We start from the raw sequence: 12,105 nt of genomic DNA on the forward strand, positions 1-12,105 counted from the left end.
TTATAAATATATATGCACCCAACATAGGAGCACCCAAATACATAAAGAAAATCTTGGAGGACTTAAAGAAAGATATTGACAGCAACACAATTATAGTAGGGGACTTTAACACCCACTATCAAAATGGACAGGTCTTCCAAACAAAATATCAACGAGGATATTGTGTCACTTAACAACACCCTAGAGGAAATGGACTTAACTGATATATATATTAGAGCTTTTCATCCCAAAGAAGCAAAATACACATTCTTCTCAACTGTAAATGGAACGTTTTCAAAGATAGACCACATGATAGGACACAAAGCAAGCCTCAACAAATTCAAGAAAATTGAAATCATATCAAGCATTTTCTCTGACCACAAGGGGCTGAAACTAAAAACCAACCCCAAAGGAAAAAACCCAAAACACTCAAAATCATGGAGACTGAATAGCATGCTATTAAACAATGAATGCATCAGGAACGAGATTAGGGAAGGAATCAAAAACGTTCTGGAAACAAATGAAGATGAACTCACAAGAACCAAAACCTATGGGACACAGCAAAGGCAGTCCTGAGAGGGAAGTTCATAGCAATACAGGCCTACCTTAAAAAGATAGAAACATTTCAAACAAACAACCTAACCCTACGCCTACAAGAACTGGAGGAAAAACAACAAAGACAGCCCAGAGCAAGCAGAAGGAAGGAAATGACTAAGATCAGAGGAGAGTGAAATGACATAGAGACTAAAAGCACAATTCTAAGGATCAATGAATCCAGGAGCTGGTTCTTTGATAAGTTAAACAAAATCGACAAGCCTTTAAATAGGCTCATCAAGAAAAAAAGAGAGAGGATCCAAATAAACACAATTAAAAATAAAAGAGGAGAGATTACAACTGATACCACAGAAATACAAAGGATTGTAAGAAATTAATACGAAGAACTGTATGGCAGGAAATTTGAAAACCTAGGTGAAATGGACACATTTCTAGAAAAATATAATCTTCCAAAACTGAATGAAGAAGAAGCAGAAAACCTGAACAGACCAATAACAGCAGACGAAATTGAAGCAGGCATCAAAAAACTCCCAACACACAAAAGCCCTGGACCAGATGTTTTCACAGGAGAATTCTACAAAGCATTTAAGGAAGAGCTAACCCCTATCCTTCACAGACTATACAAAAAATCCAAACTGATAGAAGACTCCCAAACTCTTTTTATGAAGCCAGTAACATCCTAATTCCAAAACCAGATAAAGACACAAAAAGAAAGAAAACTTCAGGCCAATATCTCTGATGAACATAGACGCTAAAATTCTCAACAAAATATTGGCAAACCGCATCCAGCAATACATTAAAAAGATCATACACCATGACCAAGTGGGATTCATCCCAGGGATGCATGGATGGTACTATATTCGCAAATCAAAAAACATAATACATCACATCAACAACAGCAAAGGCAAAAATCACATGATCATATCAATAGATGCAGAAAAAGCATTTGATAAGATACACCACCCATTTCTGATAAAAACACTCTGCTAAGTGGGAATACAGGGAGCATTCCTCAACATAATAAAGGCAATATATGAGAGACACACAGCCAACATCCTACTCAGGGACAAAAACTTAGAGCTTTCCCACGAAGATCAGGAACAAGACAAGGATGCCCTCTCTCACCACTCCTATTCAACATAGTATTGGAAGTCTTAGCCACAGCAATCAGACAAGAAAAAGCAATAAAAGGCATCCAAATTGGAAAGGAGGAAATGAAACTGTCACTGTTTGCAGACGACATGATAGTGTACATGGAAAATCCTATAGACTCCACCAAAAAACTACTCGACCTAATAAATGAATTTGGCAAAACAGTTGGATACAAAGTCAATACTCAGAAATGAAAGGCACTCCTGTATACCAACAACAAAACTGCAGAAACAGAAATCAGGAAAAAAATCCCATTTGACATGGCAACAAGAAAAATAAAGTACCTAGGAATCAACCTAACCAAGGAGGTAAAAGACCTGTACTCAGAAAACTACACAACACTGAAGAATGAAATTAAGGAAGGCACAAACAAATGGAAGCATTTACCATGCTCAAGGATTGGAAGAATTAACATAATCAGAATGGACATACTACCAAAGCAATTTATAGATTCAATGCAATCCCTATTAGAGTACCCATGACATATTTCACAGATATAGAACAAACATTTCAGAAATTTATATGGAACCATAAATGACCCCGAATAGCTGCAGCAATTTTGAGGAAGAAAACAAAGCAGGAGGGATCACAATACCTAATATCAACCTGTATTACAAGGCCACTGTAAAAAAATAGCCTGGTACTGGCATAAAAACAGGGACATGGACCAATGGAACAGAACAGAGAGCCCAGAAATAAACTCAAGTCTTTTTTTTTTTAATTTATTTTTATTTTTTTTAACATGTAAGTTTTCTTTCTTTTTTAAAATTTTTATTGTTATTCAATTACATTTGTATGCCTTTTCTCCCCATCCCTTCACCCCACCCCAGCAGAACCTGCCTCCCTCCCCCACCTCACCTTCCCCCTTAGTTTTGTCCATGTGTCCTTTAGAGTAGTTCCTGTAATCCCCTCTTCCCACTGTCCCCGCCCGCCCCCCCCACCCCCCGCCCTGGCTATTGTTAGATTGTTCTTAACTTCAATGTCTCTGGTTATATTTTGTTAATATTTTCAAAATGTGGGGCAGGGAAACATTTTCCTGAGCTTATTGTAAGGGCAAAATACTTAATTTTATTACTTATTGGGTCAGACTGTGCATATGCACTAGCAGATATTTTAGGGCAATGAGTGCTTTGGCTCTAGGGAATGTAGGCAACACAATAGTTCCAGTGGCGCAGCTCAGGCATATCTGTTTCTGTATTATGCACAGCCACTCCCTGGTTGGTTGGTTGGTTTTCTTCATCAGCTTGTCCATATGTTGGCCATAATTGGAAAAGAAAGGAGTGAGGCTGAAAGCTGTCAATAGTCTAATATCTAAAATGCAATCAGATTCCTTATCACACACTATCACCCCCACACATCAGCCCACCCTCCCCTCCCCTGGCACTGAACACAAACCCAACACCAATTTCTTTCCATCCTTGTCAGTATGAGAAAGTGTTAAGGAAAAAATTCATCTTCAGTTGTCACCTTATACTTATTCTCAATGTCTGGCCAACTGTGGGCTGGCTGGCCTTGTCCCCAAACTTGCAGGATTCTACCTCCTCCCTTCTCCCATACCTGCCCCTTCCCTCACTCCCTCCCCATCTTCAGAGAACACACAGAGATACAAACACATTTCTTTTTCACACATGCTAGTATTTTAATCATTAACACAGAATTACATCATTTGGTCCAGTTTGATCTCTGCGTAAAGAACCATTTCTCTAGAATGTTTTCTAGAGAGGCTGCATGTGTTTAAGGGTCATTGGTTTCTGGTTCACGGGGGGTTGATGGAGACTCCTCATTTGGAGAGGGAGACACCTCATTTAGAGAGGGAGAGACCTCACTTGGAGAGGGAGACTCCTCATTGGCAGAGGGAGACTCCTCATTGGCAGAGGGAGACTCCTCATTGGCAGAGGGAGACTCCTCACTTGCAGAGGGAGACTCCTCATTTGCCGAGGGAGACTCCTCACTTTCAGAGAGAGACTCCTCACTTGCAGAGGGAGACTCCTCATTTGCCCAGGGAGAGTCCTCACTTGAAGAGGCAGAATCCTCACTGGTATAGGGAGAGTCCGCCTGATTTTCTTCATCCATCTCTGGCTGGTTTTCGCTGACTTTTTTACCGCGCCTGTGGCATAAGATGATTATCTTCGGCATTTTCCCTCCCTGATACTTTTCTTCGATCTGCCGAAGGGTAGCAGTTACCTTCTCCGATAACTTCAGCGCCTAGTAGGGAAAGAAGATAAACCCAGAAAGACATTGGTTTGGGGGCAGAGGGTGGGAAATAAGTAAGAACGGGGCTGTAAGGGGATGAGAGTGAATTGGGGAGGGGTTTGTGCCAGGCACGGGCAGGGGGAAAGTCTTGCGTGGGGCATCAGTGGGGAGGAAGAGGAGGCATATGAGTAGGGTAGTCTGACCTTCTCCCTTTCATTGTCGGCGAGCTGGGACTCACTCTTCCGCTTCTGTCCTCTGCTTGATGTTGGTGTCTCCTCATCCGAATCAGACTCCATCGTTTCCTCAGCTTCCTCGGCCTTCTGGTAGCACCAGTGCCCCTCGCTAGGGCTCCCGACCTCTATATATACCCTCCAGGAAAATGAGGAACCACACCCTCAGCTGCGATTGGCCATCAAGAAATTCCTCCAGCCCCTGGTAACCATGGAGTGGCCTGACATCACAAAGCTGCCGCACCCCTCCCCCCCACATTCCAGGAGGGGGAGGGGAGGGTGCAGACGAATCTAGCTGCTCTGGTTAGAGAAAGGTGGAGCTTCCTCCACACCCCCTGATGGCTTTCCCAAACTGCCCTCTCACTCTCCCTCATCTCCTCTAGGTCAGTGCTTGTGGTGCAAGCGGCAGGGAGAGGGCGTTTCCTCTAAGCCGCTCCCCACAGCCGCCTCCATTCATCAGTTCATTCTGTTGTCTCCCAGCTCTCATCTAGTATTTCGTGAGTTTTTAGTACAGGCTTTATTTTAGAGCAGTTTTAGATTTACATAAAAACCGAAGGTAATACCCACACACCCCACACCCAATTTCCCTTATTATAACATCTTGCATTAGTATGGTGCATTTGTTACACTTGTTCACCATCAGTGAAAAGGATATTCATTAAAGTCTGTGCTTTCTTCAGATTTCCTTAGTTTTTGCTTAATGTGCCTTTTCTGTCCCAGGATCCCGTCCAGGATACACACTACATTTAGTCATCTTGGCATGCCTCATAGTCTCCTCCTGGCTGTGACAGTCTTTAGAAATCTTGATTTTGAGAACCTTGAAAGTTTGCTTTGTTTGTTGTGTTTGTTACATTAAATCCTCAGATGTTATTGATGTTATAGTTGAAAGTTTGTACCCTTTTACCAAGCTCTTCCTATTTCCTCCACCCCTAGGCCCCTGGCTAACACTTTCCTACTCTGTTTCAATGAGTTTGACATTTTCTTTTTAAATATCGCACCTACAAGTGATATGATGCAGTGCATGCCCGTGTGTGTATAACATCTTCTTTATCCATCTTTCCATGGATGGACACTTGCATTATTTATATTCGCTATTGTGAATAATGCAGCATAATACCTACCTAGTATCTTGCTTTGCTTTTTAATCATTTTTTTTGTTATTCTAGTACAGTTGTCTCAGTTTTTTCCCATTTGCCCTGCTGTACCCACCCCAGCCCCTCACTCCCATAGTTAATTCCCACACTGTTGTCCATGTCTCTGGGTCATTCATACAGGTTCTTTGTCTAGTCCCTTCCCCTTCTTTCCCCCATTATCCCTCTCCTCCCTCCTCTCTGATCACTGTTGGTTTGTTCTTTATTTCCATGTCTCTGGTTCTGGTTTTCTCATTTTTTTGTTTTGCTGATTAGGTTCCACTTATAGGTGAGATCATATGGTATTTTTATTTCACGGTCTGGATTATTTTACTTAGCATAATGCTCTCCAGTTCCATCCATGCTGTCGGAACTGGTACCAGCTCCTTCTTTCTTTCTGCTGTGTAGTATTCCATTTTGTAAATGTACCACCGGTTTTTTTTAAGTGTTTATTTATTTATTCATTTTTAGAGAGGTGGGAAAGGGAAGGAGAAAGCGAGGGAGAGAAACATCAGCATGCAGTTGCATTCCACATGTCCCCCACTGGGGGTCTGGCTCACAACGCAGTCATGTGCCCTGCCTGGGAACAGAACAAGCAACCCTTTGGTTCACAGGCCAGTGCTCAATCTATTGAGGTACACTAGCCAGGGCTGTACCTCAGTTTTTGGATCCACTCATTTACTGATGGGCAGTTAGTCTGTTCCCAGCACTTGGCTATTGTAAACAACACTACTATGATCATTGGGCTGCATAGGTTCTTTTGAATTGCTGTCTCAGGGTTCTTAGGGTATAATCCCAGTGATGGAATTGCCAGGTCAAAAGGCAGTTCCATTTTTAGTTTTTTGAGGGAATTCCATACTGCTTTCCACAGTGGCTGCACCAGTCTGCATTTCCAGGAGCAGTTTTAGAGTTACAGCAAAATTGAGCAGAAGTTATAGAGTTTTCATCTAATGTCCATGCCCCCACATACCCTTACTACCAAAATACTGTATCAGAATGGTACGTTTGTTACAATCAATTAATCTATATTGATACACCATTATTAACCAAAGTCCATAGTTTACATTAAAATTAACTATTGTCGATGTATATTCTATGGGCTTTGGTAAATTATAATGACATGAGTCCACCATTATCGTGTCATAATGAGTAATTTTAGTGTTGTAAAAATCAGCGGTGCTGCACATATGTATTCCTCCTTCCAATGAAACTCAGGCAATGACTGATTCTTTTATCGTCAACAAAGTTTCATGTTTTCCAGAATGTCATATACTTGGACTCGTACGGTATGTAGTCTTTCCAGATTCATTTCTTTCACTTAGTAATATGCCATTAAGTTTCCTTCATGCCTTTTCATGGCTTGATAGCTCATTTCCTTTTAGGGCTGAATAATATTCCATTGTCTGGATGGCCCAGAATTTGTTTATCCATTCACCTAGTAAAGGACATCTTGCTTGCTTCCAAAGTTTGTCAATTATGAATAAAGCGACTATAAATATTTGTATGCAGTTTCTGTGTGAACATTTGTATTCCACTCATTTGGGTTAATACAGAGGAGCATAATAGTTGGATCATAAAATAAGAGTATGTTTAATTTTGGAAGAAAGCACCAAACATTTTTTCAAAGTGGCTGTACCATTTTTGTATTTCTACCAGCAATTAGAGAGAGTTTCTATTGTCCCAACTTTCTCACCAGCATTTGGTGTTGTTAGTGTTCTGGATTTTGGACATTCTAATAGGTGAGGAACGATATCTCATTGTTGTTTTAATTTGCATTTCCCCAGTGGCATTTCCCACCCTTATTTGCCATTTGTATGTCTTCTTTGGTGAAGTTGCGTTTAAAGTCTTTGGCCATTTTTAAATTTTTAGAATTTTCTTGTTGTACAGGTTTAAGAATTTTCTGTGTATTTTGGGTAACAGTCTTTCATCATAGGTGTCATTGGCCTGTATATTCTTGCACTCTGTGCTTTGTATTCTCATTCTCTTGACATTGCATTTTGCACAGCAGAAGTTTTTAACTTTAATGAAGTCCAGCTTAATAATTATTTTGTGCATAGACTTTTCATCTGTTATTGTATTTAAAAAGTTATCACCATATTTAAGGTCCTTTAGCTTTTCTCTTTTGTTATTTCTTAGGAGTATTGTAGTTCTGCATTTTCCGTTGATGTCTATGATTCATTATGTGATAATTTTTGTTAGGGCTGGATGATCTGTGTCTAGATTAATTCTTTTGCTTGTGGATCCATTTGTTGGTTCTAGCACCATTTGTTAAAAAGACTATCTTTGCTTCTTTGTATTGCTTTTGCTCTTTTGTCAAAGATCACTTGACCATATTCATATGGGTCCATTTCTGGGCTCTGTATTCTGATTGATTTATGTATTTTTCTATTATTTTAACAATTCCCGCTCTGGCTGGTGTGGCTCAGTGGATTGAGTGCTGGCCTGTGAACCAAGGGGTCACTGGTTCGATTGCCAGTCATGGCACATGCCTGGGTTGCAAGCCTGATCCCTGGTTAGGGTCATGTGTGAGGCAATCACACATTGGTGTTTCTTTCTTTCTCTGTTTCCCTACTTTCCCCTCTCTCTAAAAATAAAAATGAATAAAATCTTTTTGAAAAAAGAGAAAAAAAACAATCCCACACTGTCTTGACTATTGTAGCTTTATATATATTATCAACCCTCCATTTCTCTTCTTCTCCTTCAATATCATGTTAGGTTATTCTGGGTTTTTTCATTGCCAAATAAAATTTATTTATTATTTTTTTTAATCCTCACCTGAGGATATCTTTATGGATTAGAGAGAGAGAGAGAGAGAGAGAGAGAGAGAGAGAGATTGATTACATCTCATACATACCCTGACTGGGTATCAAATCCACAACTTAGGTATGTATGTGCCCTAACCCAAAATCTGACCCGCAACCTTTTGGTGTAGAGGATGACCCTCCAAACAACTGAGCGGCTGGGCCACAGTTCCTTATAAATGGTAGAGTCAGGTCATTAATGTCTAAGACATATCTTGCTGGGAGATAGGTTAGAATTTTATGGTATCTATAGATCAATTTGTTAAGAAGACATTTTGATAATATTGAGGCTGTATTATAGTTTTAAAGTATTTTACTTCTAATTACATATGCAATGATCTTCAGAAGCTTAGTGGATCATTAAGATGATACTCCATTTCTTGGTTTCTGTATTGCTTTATGAGATACTGAAAGTAGTGTTCTGTGTATTCAACCTGACACAAGAACCTATTATGTAGACCTGATGTTTACCAACACATAGAGTCTGTGATGTGTTCCTTGCCTGGGATCCACTCCCTTTCTATAGGAGTCGTATTGTGAGACAATCTCAACAGTAATACTGCATTGTAAAGTTTATTGTCTCATAAGAAAGCAGCAAATCACTAGAACAATGAATTTTCAAATACTATAGTAAAATCATTTGCATGAAATTTACAATAATACATCTTCACTTGACAAAATGCTTAGCTACCACAATCACAGTAAAATTTAAACCTGGAAAGCCATGCATTTGTGTTTTGGTAGAATAACCTTGGAATATCTGTAGCTAGAAAACAGATGGATGTGCAAAGGAGTTGGCCCGATTTCCCATCATTGTTTTTTGTGTATGTATCATTTGAATCAAGTTGAAAGATTTACCTATTTTTACCTTCCCTCTCTTTATCATGCTAAACCAAAGAAGCACATACATGCAACCCAAAGTCTCCTATATGTGATGAAACCAGGTTTCTTCCTCTCTGTCCCAACCATTAGAAATTTACAAGTGGTCATCTCCCCTACCACCCCCCGCCCCCACAAGCAATACACAGTTCTGACTTCCCTCAATCTCATGCTGTGTTTTGTGTGAATGACTGAATCCCACCCTATACTACTTTGGCCACCGTAAAAATCAATATCTATGTGTATTACTTTTCAATCATGACAAAATAGATTTGTTGTGTTTTATTTAGTTAGTATGTACATTTGTGCTATTTTAGGTAAAGTCTTAGTGGTGAACTATTAGTTAAATGCTGTCTGGACCCAAAAGTGTGAGGTGTCTTCCACTAGGAAGAGTTACTCTCCATTCCCATGTTTTCTTCTCATGTTGGCTCCCATATACTTACCCATTTGTTTTTATTCTTTTGCAAACAACATCCATTATCCTTCATCATTTCTCCTCTAGTCATTGTTGTCTCTCCACTTGCCATATCACCTATATTAATTAATTCCTATAGTAAATCCTATATTAAAGAGTACCTGTAAGTAAAAAATCTAATTTGGCTGATAATAATCATCAAACTAAACACAGAGTTTCTACAGTGAAACACAAACTTATGAAAGGTCCATTAGTTGGATGGTAAAATTTGAAATAGCTAATAGAATGTTTGCTATGCACAAAATGGTAGAACGATCCAAGGCTCTGGGATCATGGCTTTTCTTTTTTAAACAGAATGATGTCCTTGGGAACATATACTTTTGTGAGAATTATTTGAGCTAAAATATATGGTATGCCCATACTTTCATGATATACTTGTAAATAATCAAACAATATGTATCTCCCCAATTATCTATGTATATAAACACAGGATATATACTCATATTCATACATGTGTGAATATTTAATGTTTTATCTGTATTATAATTCCATACATATAGCTAAATATATGTATTATAAATGTGCATACAGTAATATTAGAAAATAAACACTATAATTGTTTTATTATCTATGTCATTAAACTTCAAGGTTATGCATAGAAAATTCCCATAGACCCTAATTTCCTTTGCTCCATCGAAATGTTTTTAATTTATCATTTATTTCTGAGGTATTCATATATCAAGACCATGGAATTTGTAATACATTAATGAAAGTGTTAGGTCATTCTGTACAAACCACTTGACATCTTAGCACATAATTAATATTGATGTAAACTTGCTAAGAAATATAACCTAGCAAACTTTTTTCAAAAGCTGCATTTCTGGGGTGATCATAGGTGGTGACAGACCAGGGTCATGGCTAGAGGCAGGAAAATGTCCAAATCCCGCACGGTGGAGGCAGCTGCGGCGGCAACGATGCTGGTGGTGGCCGTGTTGGCAGTGACAGTCCCGGGCCCAGAGATGGTGCAGTGGAGGGGCCAGGAGAGGCCCTGCACCAACAGGGATAATGTGTTTACAGGGCAGTCAAAGATCTATACCTACACGAGCCCGAACAAATGCTTTGGAATGCATTCTCCCTTTCAGGAAGAGAACTTAGTTGCACATCACAAAGGCCAATGTCAGGGAAAGCCATTTGCTGGAATCTACAGGAAACAGGAAGGGAAAAGAACCACTGGGATCGCCAAAAGAACACCATGACGTCCGAGGAACTAAAGGTCAAAGACTGCAGTAGAGGTCCCCTGGCACCTTTTCCAAACCAAAAATCTGAAGCAGCAGAACCTCTGAAAACTCTGACCTCATCTTGTGATTTCCCCAATGCAGCTATCGCCAAGCCGGCCCTGAAAAAGCCTGTCAAGGGCCAGCAGGCGACTTGGAAAAAAGCTCAAGGAAGGATGCAACAAAACCGCAAACTGAAGCATTTCTACCCTGTGCGAAGGAGCTCCAGGAAGAGCAAAGCGAAGTTGCAGTCTGAAGAATGGAAAAGAATAGACAAATTGATCAAAAGTGGGAAGGAAGAAGAAATGAGGATTGACCTCATCGATGGCAAAGGCAGAGGTGTGGTCTCCACCAAGAAGTTCTCCCAGGGCAAGTTTGTGGTGGAGTACCACGGGGACCTCATCAAGATCACCCTCCGCAAGAAGCGGGCGGCCCTCTAGGCACAAAACCCTTCCACCGGCTGCTACATGTACTATTTCCAGTACTTGAGCAAATCTTACTGCGTGGATGCAACCCAGGAGACAAATCGCCTGGGAAGACTGATCAATCACAGTAAATGTGGGAACTGCCAAACCAAACTGCACAATGTCGCTGGTGTGCCTAACCTCATGCTCTTAGCCTCTGGAGACATCGAGGCTGGGGAGGTGCTCCTGTATGACTATGGGGACTGAAGCCACGCTTCCATGGAATCCTACCCCTGGCTGAAGCATTGGCTGTCCCTCTGCCCCTTTCTGCAGTGGACAAAGTGTCCTCAAAGGTTTCCAAGGTAGACTTGAACAGATAGCCTTATATTACCAAAACCTTTTTTTAAATTTTTATTGTTATTCAATTACAGTTGTATGCCTTTTCTCCCCTTCCCTCCCCCCCAACCCAGCTGAACCCACCTCCCTCCCCCACCCCCACCATCCCCCCTGATTTTGTCGATGTGTCCATTATAATAGTTCCTGCAATCCCCTCTTTCCACTGTCCCCACCCCACTCCCCCCTGGCCACTGCTAGACTGTTCCCCACCTCAATGTCTCAAGGTTGTATTTTGTTTGCTTTTTTCTTCTATTGATTATGTTCCAGTTAAAGGTGAGATCATATGGTATTTGTCCCTCACCACCTGGCTTATTTCACTTAGCATAATGCTCTCCAGTTCCATCTATGCTGTTGCAAAGGGTAGAAGCTCCTTCTTTCTCTCTGCTGCATAGAATTCCATTGTGTAAATATACCATAGTTTTTGGATCCACTCATTTGCTGATGGGCACTTAGGTTGCTTCCAGTACTTGGCTATTGTAAATTGTGCTGCTATGAACATTGGGGTGCACAAGTTCTTTTGGATTGGTGTTTCAGTGTCCTTAGGGTATAATCCCAGCAGCGGAATTGCTGGGTCACAGGGCAGGTCCATTTTTAGTTTTCTGAGGAAATTCCATACTGTTTTCCACAGTGGCCTCACCAGTCTGCATTCCCACAAACAGTGCACTAGCGTTCCTTTTTCTCTGCATCCTCTCCAACA

The 12,105-nt window shown here is 40.6% G+C and overlaps 1 protein-coding gene and 1 pseudogene across 1 annotated transcript; one reads left to right on the forward strand and one right to left on the reverse strand.

Moving 5' to 3' along the window:
* Positions 1–3,366: 3,366 nt before the first annotated feature.
* Positions 3,367–4,348, reverse strand: LOC128779903 (sperm protein associated with the nucleus on the X chromosome N3-like). Its single transcript, XM_053916888.1, has 2 exons — positions 4,083–4,348; positions 3,367–3,891 (listed from the first exon to the last, which is right to left on the reverse strand). The coding sequence occupies exons 1-2, from the start codon at positions 4,173–4,175 to the stop codon at positions 3,421–3,423; spliced, it is 564 nt and encodes a 187-aa protein (XP_053772863.1). The 5' UTR covers positions 4,176–4,348; the 3' UTR covers positions 3,367–3,420.
* A 5,900-nt stretch (positions 4,349–10,248) lies between these two features.
* On the forward strand, positions 10,249–11,378 carry LOC128779914 (N-lysine methyltransferase KMT5A pseudogene; annotated as a pseudogene).
* The last annotated feature ends 727 nt before the right edge of the window (positions 11,379–12,105 follow it).

This window comes from Desmodus rotundus, chromosome X, assembly GCF_022682495.2.
Source record: "Desmodus rotundus isolate HL8 chromosome X, HLdesRot8A.1, whole genome shotgun sequence".
In the NCBI taxonomy this organism is placed as follows: domain Eukaryota; kingdom Metazoa; phylum Chordata; class Mammalia; order Chiroptera; family Phyllostomidae; genus Desmodus; species Desmodus rotundus.

Bases quoted from the DNA above. Each gene is read 5' to 3' on its own strand.
- LOC128779903 (XM_053916888.1), bottom strand. From the start codon at position 4,175: ATGGAGTCTGATTCGGATGAGGAGACACCAACATCAAGCAGAGGACAG. The intron at 3,892-4,082 runs GTCAGACTACCC...TTTCCCTACTAG, and splicing joins CCGACAATGAAAGGGAGAAG to GCGCTGAAGTTATCGGAGAA.